This window comes from Coprinopsis cinerea, assembly GCF_000182895.1.
Source record: "Coprinopsis cinerea okayama7#130 chromosome 7 map unlocalized cont3.7, whole genome shotgun sequence".
NCBI lineage: Eukaryota > Fungi > Basidiomycota > Agaricomycetes > Agaricales > Psathyrellaceae > Coprinopsis > Coprinopsis cinerea.
In genome coordinates, this window is record NW_003307538.1 from 1,109,971 (window position 1) to 1,129,126 (window position 19,156).

General features: G+C 51.7%; 6 protein-coding genes and 1 non-coding gene across 7 annotated transcripts; 4 read left to right on the forward strand and 3 right to left on the reverse strand.

Annotated features, from left to right (window-relative positions):
• Window positions 1–546: 546 nt before the first annotated feature.
• CC1G_00810 (hypothetical protein) lies at window positions 547–1,336 on the reverse strand (the record flags this gene model as incomplete). Its single annotated transcript, XM_001831211.2, has 4 exons — window positions 547–724; window positions 756–841; window positions 954–1,048; window positions 1,315–1,336. The coding sequence occupies 4 exons, from the start codon at window positions 1,334–1,336 to the stop codon at window positions 547–549; spliced, it is 381 nt and encodes a 126-aa protein (XP_001831263.2).
• Window positions 1,337–3,743: 2,407 nt separating this feature from the next.
• CC1G_14819 (hypothetical protein) lies at window positions 3,744–4,161 on the reverse strand (the record flags this gene model as incomplete). The annotated part of the gene is made up of 3 exons (XM_002910794.1): window positions 3,744–3,835; window positions 3,909–4,021; window positions 4,148–4,161. The coding sequence occupies 3 exons, from the start codon at window positions 4,159–4,161 to the stop codon at window positions 3,744–3,746; spliced, it is 219 nt and encodes a 72-aa protein (XP_002910840.1).
• A 2,152-nt stretch (window positions 4,162–6,313) lies between these two features.
• CC1G_00811 (hypothetical protein) lies at window positions 6,314–8,397 on the forward strand (the record flags this gene model as incomplete). Its single annotated transcript, XM_001831212.2, has 1 exon — window positions 6,314–8,397. One exon carries the CDS (start codon window positions 6,314–6,316, stop codon window positions 8,093–8,095), a length of 1,782 nt encoding a protein of 593 aa, XP_001831264.1. The 3' UTR covers window positions 8,096–8,397.
• Window positions 8,398–8,877: 480 nt separating this feature from the next.
• Window positions 8,878–10,515, forward strand: CC1G_00812 (hypothetical protein; the record flags this gene model as incomplete). The annotated part of the gene is made up of 2 exons (XM_001831213.2): window positions 8,878–9,237; window positions 9,298–10,515. 2 exons carry the CDS (start codon window positions 8,878–8,880, stop codon window positions 10,513–10,515), a joined length of 1,578 nt encoding a protein of 525 aa, XP_001831265.2.
• A 245-nt stretch (window positions 10,516–10,760) lies between these two features.
• Window positions 10,761–10,858, forward strand: CC1G_20145. Its single transcript has one exon. It is a non-coding gene; the product is annotated as a tRNA-Asn (tRNA).
• Window positions 10,859–11,083: 225 nt separating this feature from the next.
• CC1G_00813 (signal transducer) lies at window positions 11,084–17,135 on the reverse strand (the record flags this gene model as incomplete). Its single annotated transcript, XM_001831214.2, has 19 exons — window positions 11,084–11,739; window positions 11,787–11,914; window positions 11,968–12,194; window positions 12,250–12,411; window positions 12,465–12,550; window positions 12,603–12,680; window positions 12,734–13,148; window positions 13,203–13,270; window positions 13,320–13,440; window positions 13,492–13,764; window positions 13,818–14,123; window positions 14,177–14,240; window positions 14,291–14,607; window positions 14,655–15,024; window positions 15,078–15,217; window positions 15,276–15,587; window positions 15,642–16,105; window positions 16,158–16,847; window positions 16,901–17,135. 19 exons carry the CDS (start codon window positions 17,133–17,135, stop codon window positions 11,084–11,086), a joined length of 5,112 nt encoding a protein of 1,703 aa, XP_001831266.2.
• A 381-nt stretch (window positions 17,136–17,516) lies between these two features.
• On the forward strand, window positions 17,517–19,128 carry CC1G_00814 (DNA-binding protein). Its single transcript, XM_001831215.2, has 9 exons — window positions 17,517–17,635; window positions 17,692–17,897; window positions 17,949–18,053; window positions 18,104–18,244; window positions 18,305–18,374; window positions 18,443–18,706; window positions 18,755–18,839; window positions 18,889–18,952; window positions 19,010–19,128. Exons 1-9 carry the CDS (start codon window positions 17,578–17,580, stop codon window positions 19,028–19,030), a joined length of 1,014 nt encoding a protein of 337 aa, XP_001831267.1. The 5' UTR covers window positions 17,517–17,577; the 3' UTR covers window positions 19,031–19,128.
• Window positions 19,129–19,156: the final 28 nt, after the last annotated feature.

Here is a 19,156-nt window from a genome sequence, read left to right on the forward strand (position 1 = left end):
GGCAACAAATATGTGTGACTCTACCCTGGACCAGAGGCGGACCTTGACGATTTGGGCTCCACGGCACGACCCAGAAACTGGAATTGGAAAATGGTCTTCTCTCCTTTCACCAGGCTCCGAGTCAACTTCCTCTCGTTCCAACCTCGGGCGTCTTGGGGGTTTCCCAGATCCATCCGACACCTGTGCTGGCATTGCTTAGCATGCACCGCCCGGCGACCGAACTCTGTTGCGTTCTCAATCCGTCACGTTCCAGCGGACCATAACCTCGGTTGTCAACTACACTCGTTATTTGCCTCGAGCCAGTAGTTTATCCGCCCGATGTGCGTCATCGTCTCTGCGTACTTACTCGAAACGAGTAAGGGAAATGATCATCCCATTGAGTTCAGTAACAATCAACTTCCCCGACGGGCGTCAAGTGTTGTTCTTTGGTTCGTTGCCACCGCACGGAACTTGCTTTCTACAACTCGACAAACCAAAAGCAAGTCAGTTGTAATCCTTTGTTGTTTTCCCAGCTTATCCCCTTACTTTCACCTCTGATATCCCGCTTCAGCGCTCGTGCACGTCAAGTTGCGGCGCATCAGGAATTGTAGAAGTCGCAGAACACTCGCAAGAGACGCCGGAAACGTAAGGCTCCTTAGTACCCAGGAAAGGCAAGTCGGGACCAGCAATGTCGAATCCCGCCTTTGTCGACGCGATAAAGGGGCGAGTGACCAGAGGTATGACGCTATTGCAAGTTAAAGAAGTCGACAATGCACCTATCAGCGTCACTGCCAGCGACAATGGGCCGCTTTAGTCTTGTGGGGATCGAGAAATGAAGTATAGCTTGCGGAAGGCGTGATAGCTAAAAACACGAAATAGGAAGTAGTCTATTATTCTATTATTCCCTGTCTTCTATATCTAGACCTAAAGAAACTCATCTCGACCCCTCCGCGCACCTCGTGGTTACCACTTACTTCACCGTCTTCCTTTCCTTCGATGTTTAATTCAGTCGTGTGCATGGCTGTGGACTCGACTGGGCGGTTATCGGTCTTTGCCTTCGGGTCTTGAACTTCGCATGACGTTAGTGACAGCCTTCACTTAGACGCTCGATGGAGATGAGACGATCCCCGTCGACAAACCTGTTTGTCAATCTCGGGGATGCTGGTACTGTATGATATACTTGGACTCGGAAAAACCAATGCTACAGGTAGCGCCCACATTGCCCTCACTCGTGATCGACCGAACAGCCCTTTTACCCCGCAATCCAAAAGGAAAACCGTCAAGCAAAAGTAAGATTCTGACTCGAGAACAGCAACTCGTACACTTCTTACTTACCTCGGCCCAACACGATGCACATGCTCGTCTCTAAAACACCTGCAACAGCCCATACCTACATCCGCACCCATCAGACCTTTGCATCACAAGCAGTTCCTGATATCAAACACTAAACTTCCCCAGCACTAGAACCAATATAGCAACTACAAACCTCTTTAACGGTTTAGATGACGTTCACGTCGCAGAATAGCGTTGCCGTAACCTCCTGACAGACCCAAGTTCCACGAGTCTACGACAACGATGGGCGTGCGTAGAAGGTTCCAGTTTGGACATTTATACCCGACACAACGTTACATCTGGATGTTTTCATCCAAAGCCACACACCACAGTCCAATTCAAGTAGGTGAGGTATGCTGCAACATTCGTTATCGCGCTTCGCTTCGGAGCTTGCTGTTAGACGGGCGATAGTACTTGAGGTGCTGATAATGGCTGTAAAGGACGTCTAGGAGCATGATGAACGGGGCCAGGAGACGAGTGTTCGACTCGAGACGCCTGTCAAGAGCGGTGTTGTCGAAGCTTAGCCTTTATCGCTCGTTCGCTTTACTCAAATTCGGATCTTGGAATTGTATGATTAGCTGGGCGCTCTTGTAATGTGGATGAAACAAGTTAGAGAAGGGTAGAGTGGACTGATCTTTTCGCATACTAGTAGCACGGCGCTTGGTCGACCAACCCTGCGTTAATGAAGACAATATAACCTGTGCTTCTCCCCTGTTTCCCGCTTCTATAAACATAGGAGCAAGAAGGCAATGCTAGTGAGCAGCCGGCCAAAATGAATTTCAACCGTTCATTCCTTCGACTCCCTGCCACCAGTAGGAGGATATCGTTGGCCACCGATGGGCGCTTAAGTGATAGGGGCTAAAGGTACCCTTCGGGGCAAACCAGTCGCGATCTAAACAGACCGTCACCGCCGGCGGCATCGGTGGACGGTGGAGCTGGAAAAAACAAAAACAGCACTTGGTATTCCTAAAGGCGCGATCGGGCGACAAGCGCGGCCGCGGAAGTAAGTGGGCAAGCTTCGAACGTGATCGAGCGGGTGGTCGGGGTTGCCTTGTGGGGTAAGGGGTCTGATTGGTCCTGTCATAACAGAGCGGATGTGGTGTGTGCTGACTGTGTTCAGTCACAGTGTCACTCCTAGAGCCGGTGCGTCTGTCCTGAAGTTTTGGGGTGGTGGGATGACTGAACTGTTGTGCCGCATAGGCTGCATGAGAGTCGTTCGGCAACAAGGCTCAAATGGGTAATGCACTGAAATTTTTGGCTATACTGATTGAAAAGATAAGGATAGGGGGGAAGGGAAAGCATGAGGTGAGATTGGTGAATTGGAGCTCTGTTTCGCAAAAGCAGGAAATTTGAATGTATGACCACGGTCCACTTCCGAATGCTCCCGATTAAGGGCTTAAAATTCAACGGCGAGCCTTCGAGGCCGATTTTTGAAAGGCCGTCGAACATACAAGGAACGATGAGACGCTGATGGCGCAAATCTGATTGCAAAGCATAGTACCCCGGTTGAAAAGGAAGCCCTAGACAGATTCTTCCTCCATTTCTATCTGCAACCACTGTTTCACAAGGCTCGAAAACATCCCACACATCTCCTCGAACATACCTGAAGGAGCAACATAACGAAAAAGAACCCTTCAAGATATGAAAGCAAAGGGAGAAGCCGCTCCAAAGAATGGACTGAGTGTAAAAGCCCGATGATTTCACGGTGGCGTAGAGACTGGTGACCAGAGTATACGAATTCGAGCGAGGAGTTAGCTCGCCCTGTAGGAGAACGAACGTGCATAGGTTCTGGATCATCGCCGGGCCCACCGAAATAATCGTCCAGGAGCGCCGGGAAACAAGGGAGAAGCGCGGCGAGGAAAGAGTGACCGGTCTGGAGCACTGTCACACTCGGGATTAAGGGAACGAGTAAGCCAAGTCACTGAAAATGAGGGTCGAGCACGAAATGCAAGAGAATCGAGGATATGACGCAAGACCCGTGAACGTTGTGAAGATGGGCGAGCTCCGCCTATGATGTTTAGGGTGAGATACAGCACGATCAGTCTGCTAGATGGGACGATTTCTGTCTAAGTATGCTAGAGCGAACAGAAGCGTCAAAAAAGCCATAGCACCACCTAGCGCAACAAATCCAACAGAATTGTTAGGAAAGGGGCCGATTGAATTTGCCACCAACTTGAATACAAAGCCAAGGAAGGATCACCAGCGCGGGCTAAAGAAGAAGCGCTCAATCGCCCTGTCAATTGCTGCAGGCTGCCAAGACCAGGGGAGTGAATGTCAGCGCCTATAGGGAGCAGAGCAAGCGCCGGGTGTCTCTAGATGACCAATGCGATCCTCCCGCGAAGCTTGTGAGGGTCGAAACAGCATCGGGTCTTGGGAATGGACGTTGGGATCTGGACGGTTGGTCGAAATGATGATGGGAGTTCGCTTCCAGGTTACGCCATGGGCGTCCACGAGGACTTGATCCTTGCCGGCTCCACTCGGGGGCTTGCTTGGGGATACAGGACACGGTGGAGCGAAAGGGACACTGGTGAAAGCCTGTGGACATTAGTTGACTGGGTGTAGCTTGCAGCGCACGCGCCAAAAGGTTGTATTCTGACCCACCAGGCTCTTCACTAGTACGCCACCCGCTGTTGAGACCGCAGGCTGCCACGAGCCCCCGTTCCCTTTCACGCCCTCTTCTTGGCCCGGACCCTGGAGCTCCAGGGAGGACCTGAAAAGAAAGCTTGTTGAAGTCGTCAAGACGTCGCAGCTTATCGGACGGGTCTTGAAGAAACGCGAGGAAGCTCAAGGAAGGAAGCAAGGCCTCGTATTGCAATGGCCTCTGCCTCGTTCCTACCTTCCTCCCGTCATGTTGAAAGAACCGGTTCCCCAAAGTGTCAGGGTTTTGTTTCTGAGCTCTACTTTTTGGGTCCTGCAAACAAGAAGCGGCCAACTTAATACGACTCCACTAAATGGCCAACATATCGACATGTCCAGGAAACTGGACCTTGGGAGGCCCAGGGAGTATTGAATGGGCTGGAATTGAAAAGAAACTCCGGAGCCTTCAGGCGTTTCATTTCCCCTACATCCGTATTGCGCGCTTCAGGGTTCTTTTGACGATCGCTTGGAGGACCAACCGATATTGCGGTGGTACGAGGACAACGGGACTCCGAGCATGATCTGAAAATGGATCAAGGAATGGAACATGAGGCAATAGGACACCCGCACACACAGACGCCCAGCAGCTCGATTGATCGCTGCTGAGGATATAGAAGCAGTTAGAAAGAAAATGGCCTGCAAGATCCGGGAGGTGCCTCTCTCTTCAGGTTCTGAGCTGCGGCGTTGATGAAAATGGTGCTGCTCTGAGACGTCGCTGCGCTTGAAGCGTCCTGGTCGCTGACCCTCGTGGCTATGAAACCTGAAGGTGAGCTTTCGGTCGGGTCTTGCTCGCATCGTCGAACGCTGGAGGACTTCGACCGCTTCTCAGTTGGTCATTTCTTCAATCGCCCGAAATGAAATAGATCGCAAAATACGCGGAATGAAAGAGTTTGAACCCCAAAATTGAAGATGGTGGACGGTCGCAAACAACAATCCTGGCGAGTGGTCACCGCGTGGCGGGAGCAAGCTCGTGGCCCGTGCGCGTCGGCAGTCGCCGTGCTAGCGCCCAAAGTCACATGCTTCCATAAAGTAGGCGCCCAGTCAACACCTTCAACCGGACAGGCCTCAACTCGATGTGCACTCCGACTTGGCTCCTCGCCGGTGACGGTTCACTTATTCACTCTCATCCATTCATGAACCTCAGCGTAGCTTTTCACTGGGGTAGCGAGGGTAAGGGTTGTACAAGAGACAGTGCGCAGGACTGTCGTTGGAGCCTACCTATTCAGAACCTATGGCGATAAGTTTGATTCGATATAGCTAAGTCAGATAAGCATTATGCGCATAAATCAACCCGGAGCCGGCCATTTGGCAAATCTGCAACGCTCCGTGCGAGCAGGCAGCGACTCACGACGTAAATACAATAGAACAAACGCATTGACAAGCGACAGGCTCACCTAGAGCCAGATACAAGAGTCATGGTAGTATGAGCTGTTGTTCTTCTCCCAATCACGTATTGACTGAACGAAAAGGAGCTGCAAAGATTCTAGAATTCCGAGATTCGACATAGTGCTGAGATGTAACGTTCCGAGGTCCTGAAGGAAAAAAGGCACGTCGCTTCTCATTCTCCGTAAGTGACAGGCGGTCATTGTGGACAATTGCCCCTTGCCTTGTACGAGGCAACAGTAGGCTCCGGTCGTTAGGTGTCGGGAGATCCTCGTTGGATGATAATAACGAGGACGCGCATTGCAAGTGTGGTCCATCCCATGAAGTGTCAGCCTCAGAGTAACCAGAAGTATAGATATCAGCGATGTTCAAATCGATAATGTAGCCAAGCCCTTCTTTCGCAGTTTCGTCGCATGCACCGGGTAGACGGAGAGCCAACACGTCGAGCGTCGGTAGGGACACAACAATAGGTTTTAGTAGCAAACTCGGCCGACGTGCGTAAAATCATCCAGAGGGAATACCTTTTACTTCTCCTGGATCATCCAAGAAGAAGAAAGGAAGATCACAAGCCAAAGAATAAGGGGAAATTTGGCTCCTCAAGCATGCAAAGAGTGTTGTTGGGCGTTTAGGTGGAAGTCGGGTGTCGGTACGGGCGGCTGCTCTATTTGGGTTGCGTTGTACAAACAACATCACGTGATGCGGACAATAGGGAGTTTGACGCGACGGATGGTCTGCTCCCGCATTGAATGTCGTTACTGCATTGTCCATTGAAATCTGCTTTTGTTGTGAATATCATTATAAGGATGAGTCCTCCGGCTCAGATTTCGGTAACCTGCACTTGAGCTAGTCTCGTCTGGTTTCTTTTTCTCGCTTTTCTATTCTTTCTAACGCCACCTTTTTTATTCCTTTACTCTTTCGGTGAGTTCTCTTCCTGGTTTCAATAGTTCCATTTACTGAGTTTATCTTTCTTAGATTGTTCACGATGGCCATGAACCAAAACGACGCTACTTTTTACTCCAAGGCTGCTTCGTATGCCTTCTTGTCCCAGCCCCCGCCTCAGAAGAAGCGCCCAACACTTCCTCTGCCTTCGCCTCCCACTCAGAGCGTCGAAAACCCCGTTCGACAACGCTCTACGACCTTCTCGGCTACTATCTCTGCTTGGGCTGCCCACGTTCAGCCAGGCTCACCGGCCCCACCTACCCCTTGCTCCCCTCACCGAAGAGGTTCCGTTTCTAGCCGCCGCCGTGTTTCTGGCGGAATCGGACACGGTCGCGTCGCCTCAAGTCCTTTTGTGATTACGAACACCCCGACGACCGCCTCCCACAAGACCTTCGACTTCACCGCCGTTGGCTATAACAACATCTTCCTCAACCTCCCTCCCGAAACCCCTTCTCCCTTGCTCCGCGAGAAGGCCATGAGAGACCAAGCTCTTATCGAAGCCAAGCTTCGCGAGAAGGAGAGAGCCAAGGAGGAGAGCAAGGAGCGCAAGGGAAGAGTCATGAAGAAGATCAAGTCCCTGACCACCCTTCGCTCTCGCAGCAAGTCCATCTCAAAGACCGCCGAGGCTCCCGCCTCTCCCCCTCCACCCATGCCAACCTCGACCAAGGTCAAATCGAAGAAATCTTCGGCCAAGCCTTCACAGAAGAAGAAGGTCTATGGGCCCCTCGTTCGCGCGCCCCCTACCCTTCAGAACGAACTTGCTCTCATGCAATTCGCAGACGGCGGTAGGATGGAGGATCACATCCATCGCACGATGACTGGCGCTGACGGCGCTGTAGGTGACGTCTACCGCGATGGCAAGGGTGGTATCTGGTGGGACCGGGAGGAGCAGATGGAGTACCGCGGGTTGCTTGTACCTTCAGAGGGCAGCGATAAAGTTGAGACTGAATGGGAGGATGACAAGGAGCCTACTACCTGGGTTCAATTCCAGAGCTCCCCCGTTGCTCAGGTTGAGATTGTTGGCCGATCTTCCGAAGACACCCTTGTCGAGCCCGAGCCTGCTTTGAAGCAGAAGGGCAAGGAAATCGTCTTCGAGCGACGAGAGAGTGCCTCAACCCTCTCGTCCCAAGATTCTGATCTCGACCCGACATACATGATGCAGACGGAGCAGTCCCCAGCCTACCATGATGAGCGAGTCCTTGACTTCGACCTCCGCGCCAGTTCGAACGCCACGGAGACCCTCAAGGCCAACAACGCCGCTTCCAAGCGAAATGGGATGATTCTCTGCCTCCCTGCTCGACCTTTCCGAGCTGCCAAGCACCTCAGGAAGCCCGAGTACATGGTCGACCTTCAAGCCTTCGGCGTCATCCCCAAGTCACCGAAATCCCCCAAGTCACCCCGTTTCTCCACCTCTTTCGGTCCTGCCGTTCCTAAGCCCAAAGGCAAGGCGAGGAGACGCCCGGCTCCCTTGAAGATCTCCCCTGCCATGACCAAGTTGAGGCGCGTCGTTGCCGTTTCATCCCCCGGCTCGGCCGTTCCTCCTCTTCCGCCCGTGCCTCCCCGCCCTTCCCAGCACCCAACCATCGCTGCAGCTTCCCGCGCAGTATCCGAAGTCCAGCAGCAACAGCTGCTGATCAAGGAAGGCAAACAGGAATTCATGGTCGACAGCTTCCAACCGGAAGTGTCTCGGTTCGACGATGATTCCGAGTATGACTTTGTCGGGGTTGAGCATCTTGAAGCTCAAGGCCACAAACCGGGTTTGAAGCAGAGGAGAGGTTCCCGGTTGGATTTGAGGGGTATGTTTGGAAAGCCCAAGCCGTTCTAGAGGAAGACACAGATCCTCGTTTGGATTCACGACTAATCACGACGATCGAACTTAAGACATGGCGATACCCTCAAAACTCACGGCGATACCTCTCTTCACATGACTCTCGGTTCTTCTTTCTCTCTGGCCATTTTCTCTTTGAAAACCATCGGAACATTCTGCAGTCGTTGACGCTTGCTTTGGTCCTATCTACCTATACCCAAAACGCTTTATATCCTCGCTTTCTTGGCTTCTCTTCTTTGCTTTCCCGTTGTTCAAGCCCCTTTGAGCGCTACCTTACCCTGTCACTGAAACTATTAACTGTATTTTTACTCCACGCTTCCATCTTAATGACTCGAAACTGTATATTAGACCATGCTTCGTTGTACACCTAATCCTATCTTGTTTGTTGTTCTTCAACCTTGCTCGCATGTTGCTTTGAGCAATGAGCATTGTGTCTTGGGTTCACAACTGGTCGGTACCAATGATGGCATCAATTAGCGCTGAAGCTGCCCGAATCCGGTTTGTCGTGGACCCCCTCTTTTGTCTTCTAAGACTTCACAACCTCAAAGACGAGACAAGGCTCTTGACTATGTGGTCTGGTCACAAATCCACCTTTCCTCCAGCAAACGAATTGTGTCTGGCTTTGTCCACGAACCAAGGAATCTGTAGTCAATGGTGTGGCATCTTCTAATACCCAGAAGGTATCGCAACTTTCCAATCCAGTCTTAAGCTTCTCTCACCCGCGTTCCTCCAGGTCAACTTCCGACTCGTCGTCGCCAGACTCTTCCCAACCGCGGACCATGTCTCGTCCCAATCCATTCTCGTTCGCGGCAGCAAGACAGAGAAGGCTGGATCTATGGCTCTCGCAACCTCCCAGTGCCGCCCGGCGCGTCCTCTATAACCCAGACCTCGTGGAACTCATCCTTCAACACATATTCCCTTCAGAAACGGACCAACAACAGCGGACGCGCTATGTGAGCAAGAAACACGCCAAGCTACGGCAGATGGACGCGCCTCATCGTAAGATGCGGATCCTGCCCTTTGTCTTTGTATGCAAGGGATTCTACTCCCCTGCTTCAAGTCTGCTCTGGGAAGAGATGGAATCTTTAGTCCCTCTTTTGACCATCTTGCCGATATTCGTGTTTGAGAAGGGCGTCCTTGTGAGTCCCAGTCTGAGGCCGGCTGCCTTTGCGTTGTACTAATTTGCATGATCATTTTAGAAACTGAAGGACAATTGGGTACAGATCCCAATACCACAATCTACCCTGACGACGTTCCAATTCTACGGGTCGAAAATTCGACGTCTTGTCCCTGGTCATCGAGGCCCGCGTATATCGAGGTCTGCCGCCAGGTCCACCCTCACTTTGCTCAAAGAACATGGCGTTCACTCCATTTGTCCTGCATTGCACAGTGTGGTCATCGCTCGACGCGACACGCCCACCTTCACCTTGCTCGCGCGCTCACCCATCACTAACGTCGCGATTTCTTCCTGCCAATTCGGAGAGAAAGAGGATGCTTTCTACAGGCTCGTCTTTGACCGTCTATCAGAGCAAGGGACATTTGTCAGGAACATCACCATTGACTCGCAGACTCGTCCGTCCTCCTTGCCCCCGGCTCTCCGCCGGCCGGGACACGCTCTTCAACGGGTGGAGAAGCTCTCCATTCACCGTCACCTTTTTGAAGACCCCTCCAGTTTGGTAGCGTGGCTACGAGATCTCTCCTCGAGCTCGCCTAACCTTACGCAATTACACCTTGGGGTTTCCGTGTTCGATCGCCAGCATACTAGCCGTTTACCAGATCGGGTTCACGAGTTTCCAGAATTGAAGACTCTGCACCTCGAGTGCCACCCCGACGCTGTTGATGTCCTCTTCTCCGCCACCTCGTTCGCCAATCTTACCGACTTCGTCCTGGTGCTTAACCATGACTTGTGGCACCCAGAGCATATCCCACTCGCGTGTCAAGAGGTGATGAGGATCTGTAAAGCGGCTCCCTCGGTCCGTCGCATCCGTATCGAAGGACTAGTCCAACACGACGCCATCTTGCCATTCTTTTCCCTTCCTGCTCTTGAATCCTTCGCATGGAAGTGCGAGATTCCCTCCAATCGACGACAGTGCCTCCCTCCAGACGATGCTTCATACGTCTCATGGGGTCAAAAAATCGATGACGCGATTTATGGGTCCTCAGTTGAGGCCACACCAGCCCGCGTCTTCTCCCTCGAGTTACCTCAGAAGATTCATCCTGTGGAGCTCGCCCTTAACAGAGTTCCGATGGATTTATTTTCCACTTATCCGGGGCTCCACCCAACGTATTCATTCCCGACTTTCCAGCCACCTCCGAGTCTACCTTTCATCGCCGCTAGCTTCCAGCCCGCACTTCTCAACACAGTGCTGTTGAGCGACGGCAATGGCGCGTTGCAGACTTATGGGCAGGATGCTTGAAGCTTGACTAGAGGGCTTTACTAGATGGATTAGATCTTTACCAACTTAGAGAGAGGACATCTGGGTCCATTTACACTTTTGATAGAGCGTTATTACAGTGACTTCAACCCAATGAATATGTCGAACATCAGACGGTAAAATGAAAGCTGCAAAAAGTGTGAACTTATCGCAAGTCCTGTAGCCGCAGTGACCGCTGGACGGTATGCCCAGCCGGTCTCGTCGGCTCGCACGGAATAACTCGTGTCTGCCCCATGGCTGAGTTGGTTACAGCGTCCGACTGTTATAGAGCTTTTCAAGGCTTACTTCAATCGGAAGGTCGTGAGTTCGAGCCTCACTGGGGCAGCATCAGACTTTTTGCGCCAGGTCGCCCAATACCTTCTCAACCCCCATTTCTCGGGTTTCCTGTTTATGCCGTGCAAATGAGAAGAATACAAGCATGTAAGGCGTGAACCAAGTGCATATTAAATTAGATCATCTGTATCCTACATCCTTGAGTCCAACCGACCAAAGCTACGTGTACACAAATCATAGATAGAAAACGCTTAGGAATAGGATATTGTGACAGTCGTCAAGACCTCCATGAACTGGTGGGTGAAGGGCGAACTTCTGAAGGGCCTGGCATGGCGTATCCCTCAGAGGTCCGTGGAGCGTAACCGCCATTGTAGTGTTGCTGCTGGGGGACGCCATATCCTGTTCCAGAGGTGTACATTGACGCGTTATCCGAGAATGCATATTGCTGTCGTTGCTGCTGCTGGCGTTGTTGCGCATGGTACAACTCCTGCTGATGATACAGGTATTGGTCTTGCTGCTGCTGGAATTGTTGTTGTCTTTTCGGAGTTTCTTGAGAAGGATATAGCGCAACGGTGGGAACAAGCTCGAAGACTTGCTGAGCAATTGCCTTGGTGCGACCTGCACCTTCGGCTGTAACAAGGTTGGTCATTACAGCGTGGACTTTAGCTTCTTGAGGTTCGCCTGGGTCCACCACTGGAACCTTGTCCGTCACTCTGGTAGACACGCCTCGCCCATCCCAGATACAGCGAATGTCGTTGCCCGGAATGATTTGCGCCAATCTTCCGGTTTCGATGTTTCGTACCTCGATGAATCGAGAATCGAAGAGAAGGATATGGGGAGGGTGGAATGCGACTCGTTCAGCGGTTCCCTCCCATTCGATTGTGACACCTCCACGGGACGGATCGCCATGCTTGTCGACATAAACACCGAATTCTGTTGACAGCGTCAGCGCAACCCTACTGGAGAAAGCGATGACATACCATCGTAGCACAGAAGGAATTCATCCTCCAAAGAACGGAACATTCCCATCGGACGACAGCCGTCACACCTCTTGCTCAAATAACTGAACTTTGGGTCTTCCGTATGTGGAATTGTCACGGAGTTGAAACTGAGACGGAAAATAAGTTTGAATCGCCATGAATCGACAACATTGTCACTCACTTGTTCAGGTCCATGATCTCGAAACCTTTCGCGCAAAGAATGGCGATTCTTGCTTTGAGGAAAATCAAGTCGAACGATTCGGATGGCAAAAAGAAATCCCTATAGATCCTGAACCATTCGGACTTCGTAGACCTGAAGCCAAGGCGAGAACCCAGCCCGACAGGCGCCTTGACCTTCTCGTTGATCTTGTCGCCGACAGGCTCCAGCACTCGGAAAATACTATCCAACTGGGGACCGAACGTCAGTCCTGTGGCAAGCGGCGGTCACAGCTTGGCTACTCACCCCCTTCTTCTTCATATAAGCAACCAAGGTTCGTCCATGTAAAGTTCCAACACTGAAGAAGTGGACATCCTTGGTACCATTCAGCTTCTGTGGTACTTGCGACGAATGAGGAGTGTGCGGAGATGAAGGGACCAGCGCTTCGATGTGGTAGGCGAACAGAGACTAAAGCAGGAGGGATCAATCTGATAGCCACGCTCCAATCACTAAAAGCGCACCTTGTCGGCGAGGACCAAGAAAATGCCAAATTCCTCTAGCATTGCACATTGAGTAACCGCTTTGAGGTGAAGGACCCGGCGTAACGCTGAAAAGGGGCCATTTAAGTAAAAGAATCGAGAGTGGCGACAACAACGTACAGTTGGGGTCGTGGCGATACCCGATCCAAACACCCTCCTGACAACCCACAGCAACGAGCCTGCGCCTGTCCGGTGTAGCTGAACGATCTTGTCAGGAGATCCGTAGGACAGGAAATGACGATGCTACTCACTGAATGGTACAGAGCATGTTACTCGCCCGGTGAAAGCGTTATTCTGTTCCCATGTAGGTCCTTGGTTGGCGCTGGCCATCAGCGGCACCAAGAACGTCTCTGAACTCAAGGTCTCAACTTCGAAGACCTTGTTCGACTCCTGAACTGCCTTGCGTAAACCGATCGCCTCCTCGAGTTTCTCCTTCCATTCCGTTCGGATTTGGGCGGATTCCGCATAGAGAATGTAGGCACCACCCATTCGACCATTGTGGTGCAGCGTAAGGGGATATACCGCACGAGCATCTGATGCTGAGTCTGGTGTCAAAGTAGGGATAGGCAAGCCACTGTCGTTTCGGAGGTTACGGAGGAGGCCGGTACCGCGTTGAGTCGGGGCGTCGGTGTAATTGACCAGGGTGAGTAGATCCAGAGGGATCGGCTATGGTACCGTACGATTAGAGTTATATCAAACCAGACCAAGAAATCGATTTACCCTTCGATTTACGATATACTTGACGACGCCATCCTTCTCCTTGGACTCCTTGATCTTGGTCATGACCACTGAAACAATTGTTAACTATCTGGCATGTCCGCGAGAAATCCACCTTACGGTAGTTATCGAAGAGGAGGACGAAGAGTTCGCTCCAGTTCCATTCCAGGCCGCTATCTGGCTGTCGAAGAAGCTTTCCCGAATGGATCAAGATTCTGTTGGGATCGAGCAAGTCCATATCCTGCGAACGATTTGTGAGGGCCGGTGACTTCTAGATGAAGAATCGACATACTACAAACTCTCCCTGCTTGTTGAAAACAATGTTCGAGTTGTAACGCCATAGCTCGACCTTTTGCTTTGCAGAGAAGACACCCGGTTCTGTCTCCTTTCCGAGTGCTTTGATCACGTCGATGACATTCGGAATCATATCGTGATCCTCGTGCCCAGGTTCGGTCTCTTCCATGATTCCCTTCAACAACAGCTCATATCGCAGCAAACGAGGGATGGGTCTGTTAACGAAGCTCTTCATGTCAAGACGGTGAGAATCTGGATGCCGCACACATTGCTTGAAAGATCCCAGTCAGCATCGCCGTACACTCGTGGGTGAAACGGGCATACCTCAACGAAAGCTTTGAAGGCAGGGTTGTTTGCCATCTCATCGTCAATCCGATAGGCAGCAATGGGATAGTTGGGAATATATTCCATGTATGCTTCTCTGAAGTTCAGAGCTGCGTCCATCATGGCGTCGGTGATGCTCCGAATGACAGGGTGTTGCTCGCGTTGAATCTCCTGGAATGCTTCAACAAGCTTCCTGTGGTGTTGCAGCAGCTCGTCATAGTTGTGGAAAACGTCAGCGATGAACTGGTCTAGCCTCTCCCTGCTGATGATGGGTGGATTGGCTGTCCTCAGAGGCCGGATGAAAAGCTACCAAATGATCAGCCAGTCTGGCTATCAGCAAGGAGAGAACCAATACGCACAACTTCGATGTTCTCTAGATCCTTCACATATGCCATCTCTCCCTTGATCAGTTCGAAGATAATGCTATCGAAACGATTAAGGATGCGTCCGGTCGACAGTGTATGACAACTTACGACTGCCGCTTCGCCTCTTTCTTGGGAAGAGACTTGCGGTACCCTTCGGACACTAGATCATGCCATTCCCACTTCCCCGGAGGTCCCTTGCACATAGCCGACTGGAACGTCCTCAGTTGGGATATCGACTGGAGGCTGCTGATAGCGGTGATAGCCTCCTTCAAGAAATCGGCATCAGGATTTTCAGGGGAAGTCTCGTTGAGGATTGCGTCGAGGAGAACGGGATATTTTTGCAAATGTTCGGAAGGTCGGCCGAGGAAATGCTTGAGGTCGAAGCGAACAGTATCGCCAGGTCTTGACGATTCCCTTGAACAGCGCTAAAGTGACGTCAATATAGACACGACTGGGCAAGTTGCAGTATTACCTCGACAAACAACCGGAATTCATGGTTCTTCTCGAGCTCGTCCTTGAGCCGCTTCTCTGAAACCGGATAGTGGCCAATGTAGGTCGGGTACGCCAAACGGAACTCTGTCGCCGCCTCCAAGAAAATGTCCCCGATTTTCTGTATTATCGGCGCTTGCTCCCGTTGTCGGACATACAAGACTTCAAGCAAACGGCGGTTACACTCTCGAAGATCCAGGATGTTGCCAAACACTTCGTCTATGAAGTCTTCGAGTTCCACCTGGGGCATGATCGTTGCACCAGAGCGGCGGAGGGGTCTTAAAAACACGGTCTCGACGATGTCCAGGTCTTGAACATATTGCTCCTCCCTAACGACTAGGCCATGGATGATGCTAAAGGACAATATTAATGGGAGGCCTTGTGTGGCTACAGGTCAAGTCTTTACCTTTGACGCTTCACCTCGCTCTCCGGCAAGGAACTGAGTACTACTGGATCAATGGAGGCCGACCAAGACTCTCTCTTGGCCTTGCTTCCCATTGGCTCCGCATCGACAGGACTGGCAACCGCCTCAAGCGTGAAGTTACCCTGTTATAGCCGCAATGAGTAACATGGTTGGGAAGGTGCAAGGTACAGATGCACTAACCTTGCGGGGGCATCCAAAGGCGTAACACGATACACCATCCCCGCAGCTTGGGGAGTAGCATCGCGTTAACATGGTTATGACACCTGTAGGAAGTTCCTCAAGCTCTCGGACGGAAGACCCTCCCTCTTGATCATCGAGGAACATGTACACATCCTCTACGCCGTCCTGTAGGACGGCACCTCCCCATTCGACCTCGTAGAAGAATAGTTGGCTCTGCAGGCTCCTCGCAACTTGTACGGCAACACGGCGATCGCTGGTAGAGAGTCCGTGATTGATAGCCAACTCTCGCTGAATCATCCCTTGAATGGTGGACTATAAAAAGCTAAGCTTCTCTGATACAGAACGGCGGCATTGGCCAAAACTCACCACAACGTCCTTCCCAGTAAAGGCGCGGTCGTAAGGGATGCCGCCTTTGACGTGAGTTGCACGGGGAATCTTGTCCCTAAGTTGGACGGCGATGTGTGAGAGCAGGGACAGATTAATGAACATGCTGGGATCTTCTTCCTCTTCGTCCCAATAATCGTCGACAACATGGTCGTGGAAGTCTGCGGGCTGGACATGATTCTCTTGATGTCGTTCCTCGAAATCTGCCATAGTCCGTAGTACATCAGTCGGGCGCCTGTAGAGGGAGTTAGGATCCTGCTCATGGCGATGAAGATCCTGTTCGGCGGGCCATTGCTCCCCGCTTGATCCAGGCAAGTTTGTGCTGGACGATGAGGATGGCTGGTTGTCGTAATACGCCGAAGCGGGAGGGAACGTCGACGTTGTCGGGGTTTCGTAAACAGAGCGTTGACTTGACGAGGATGGTCCAGCTGAATAGGAATGGTCATCTACAAAGCAACATAAGTGAAAGAGGCAACAGAGGTGGGGTGTAAGACCTACATCCAGTATTTAGCTGCGGTAGAGACGCAGATGCGTTGTATCGACTGGCGCCCAACGTTTCATAGCTGGCCTGGTGAGAGATCGATTGGGGCTGAGATGGGGCGCTTAACATGTCGGTGTTTCCATGGGTCCGATCGTTCCTCGGACCGTCGGATTCGTATGCGTTGAAGGAAGCTTGGTAGTCATTGACGACATACTCTGGAATCGTGGGCGCAGAAGCACCTGGCGGAAGCTCGTACGGCACCTTCACCATGCTGCTCCTTTGGTTGCCGTTGTAAGGGTCTGGTAGAGGTTTGGAATATTTGTCGAATGAAGGCGATTGCGGGGAGTAGGAGAGTCGGCTTGACGGGGTCGGACTGCTACGTCCTGCCTCTTGGTATCCATTCGACTGGGGCGATGTTGGCGTTTGCGGTAAGCGACGGCCGCTTGTGGTTACGGCCTGCTTCAAAAGATCGTTCGGGTTGCTGTAAGTGCCGCCATGCCCATCAAAGGTATAAGGACTTGGTCGTGCAGGCTGTGAGGGATCCTGATAGACTTGCGGCTCAGGCATTTGAAAGGTTGCTGTCGACGACGTTGAGCCTCCAGGTGTTGGGGGCAAGCGACGACGGGGTGAACTGGGAGATACCGGTGACGCTGACGGTAGAGTTCCTGGTGTTGACGACGTGGGCAGATGTCCTTGAACCGGGCCCGCTGTGCAAGGTATCATTAATGGACTATGAAACTACTGATTGGCACTAGCCTACCGTATAGTCTGTTGAACGATGATGTAGAGGAGGAAGAAGACTGGACCGGTGCATTTGCTGTCGAGGTAGATCCTCCCCGTTCTCGGCCATAGACGTTGTAGATGTTCTCTATCTCCTTCTCTGTGGAATTCGAGGTTCCTTGTTGAACTTCAGCTTCAAAGCCTGCCCAAACTTCATTGTACAGTCTTTGAAGGTCCTCGTCCACAGGGGTCATTCGTTTGCTATTCGTCGTCATTCTCGTTGAAATCTGGAGCTAAACTTGTTGCTCGTTGGTTGCGATATCCGATTAATGGTCCAACCTGTCCCCATTGCTTCAGTTGAGTGCTTGTACTTGTTTCTAGGACAAACATACATTAGAAATCGGGTTCGATGCGGGATATCCTGGAATCTTGCTCGATGGTAAGAGCCAAACCGTCCAGCTCGTTCTACGATCTCATGACGCTTCCGCAAAAGGCAGGCGACGCTGCGCCCAGTCTCGGCAAGGCGGCGAAGCTTCCTCGGACGGAGCTCCGGAGTTGCATCAGACTTCCTCCGTCATGCCGTCGGCATCGGTGATTGACGCGCATGATGATGAGCCCCTGGCTGATTCGCGCGTCGTCGTCATCGTCCTTGTGTTCTGCCTTCGACATTGCTCTCATCCATCTCATCGATATCGACGTTGAAAGAACTTAACATAAATGGCTGGAGACAAGGAAACGCTGCTGAGCATGGGCTTTGACCCTGCCCGTGTCGAATGTAAGAAGTCTCGAGGATGTCACAATTGCAGGGGCTAAATGGGTCCAATATTACAGGGGCGTTGAAGGCGACTGGTAATCGAGGGCTTCAGCCTGCAATGGATCACATCTTGGAAAATGAAGGAAAGCCTGTCCCAGAGTTGGGTGATGTGAAGGAGTCCACAGGTGGCAGCAGTAACGCGATGGATGTGGACGAAGATGAAGAGGATCGCGAGGCGTTGGAGAGCCTCGGAGTGGCGAAGTTTGCGAATGTAGAAGCAAAGGTGCGTTAGTTGCCAGCTGAGACCTATTAACCAGCTCAACCTTTCGAATAGAGCATCAAGTGCTCGGAATGTGGAAAAATCTTCAAGAACACTGCTCTCGCCAACTACCATGCAGAGAAGAGCGGCCACGATCAATTCGAGGAGTCCACAGAGGAGGTTGGTTGAAGCCTGCTCAGCTGTTTGTCACCTCTGATCATTACTCGCAGATCAAACCTTTGACCGAGGAGGAGAAGAAGCAAAAGTTGGAGGAACTGAGAGCTAAGATGGCGGAGAAACGGGCCAAGAGGGCAGCAGAAGAGGCGAAAGAGGCAAAGGCAAATGAACTCATTCGAAGGAAACAGGGAAAGGTGCTGCTGTTCACGGGACTATCTCTATTTTGACCTTCAGGACTCACACCTGCAGTACAGGATCTTAACAAGATTAAAGAAGAGCTCAAGGTGAAGGAGGCCTTGAAAGAGGCTGAAGCGAAGAAACGAGGTGAGAACGACTTCTTCAGGTCATGGATAGCCTTACCGCTTATCCTGATATTGAACTTTTCTTTACAGAGAAGATTGAGGAGGCGAAGGCGCGAGCGGCAGTCAAAGCCCAGATCGAAGCAGACAAGAAGGCTCGAGCTGAGAAAGCGGCCAGAGAGAAAGCTCTTCGCGAAGGGAGACCTATCGTCGATGCCCCAGGACCTTCGAACCCTTCTCCTGCTGCTATCGCCGCTGCCACTACCGGTCCGAGCTCTGAGCGGAAGGAGACTCGCCTTCAGATTCGAATGTCCACTGGCGGTCCTCCTTTGACCACAACCCTTCCTTCCGAATCCCGTGAGTCCTAGGATCGTATAGTAATGGTTTTCAACTAAGGCCCTTTAGCTTTGCGCGAATTGGCTGAGTTTGTTGCAGCTCAATCCCCGGACATCGACGTGGACTCCGTGAAATTCACCCAAGCATTCCCAAGGTAAACTGAGTAATGTGTGGTTCGCTGCAGGCTTCTGATAATTCCTCAGGAAAACGTTTGGCCTATCTGACTTCTCCAAGACCCTCAAAGAACTCGGTCTCGTCCCTTCTGCGGTAAGAACCATCAGCCGTCTTCTCCAGCTCCATGTCAAGCTTACATCCTTTCCATAGGCCTTGGTAGCGACACCATGAATGATCAATGAAACGGAAGACTGTGTAATGAAATGTGTATCATACCCGTGCAACTGCTCGGTTAGATGAGTTCTGTCTATCCCACCAGTTGCTGATTCTATGCCGCCGCCTCAAACGAAATCAAGC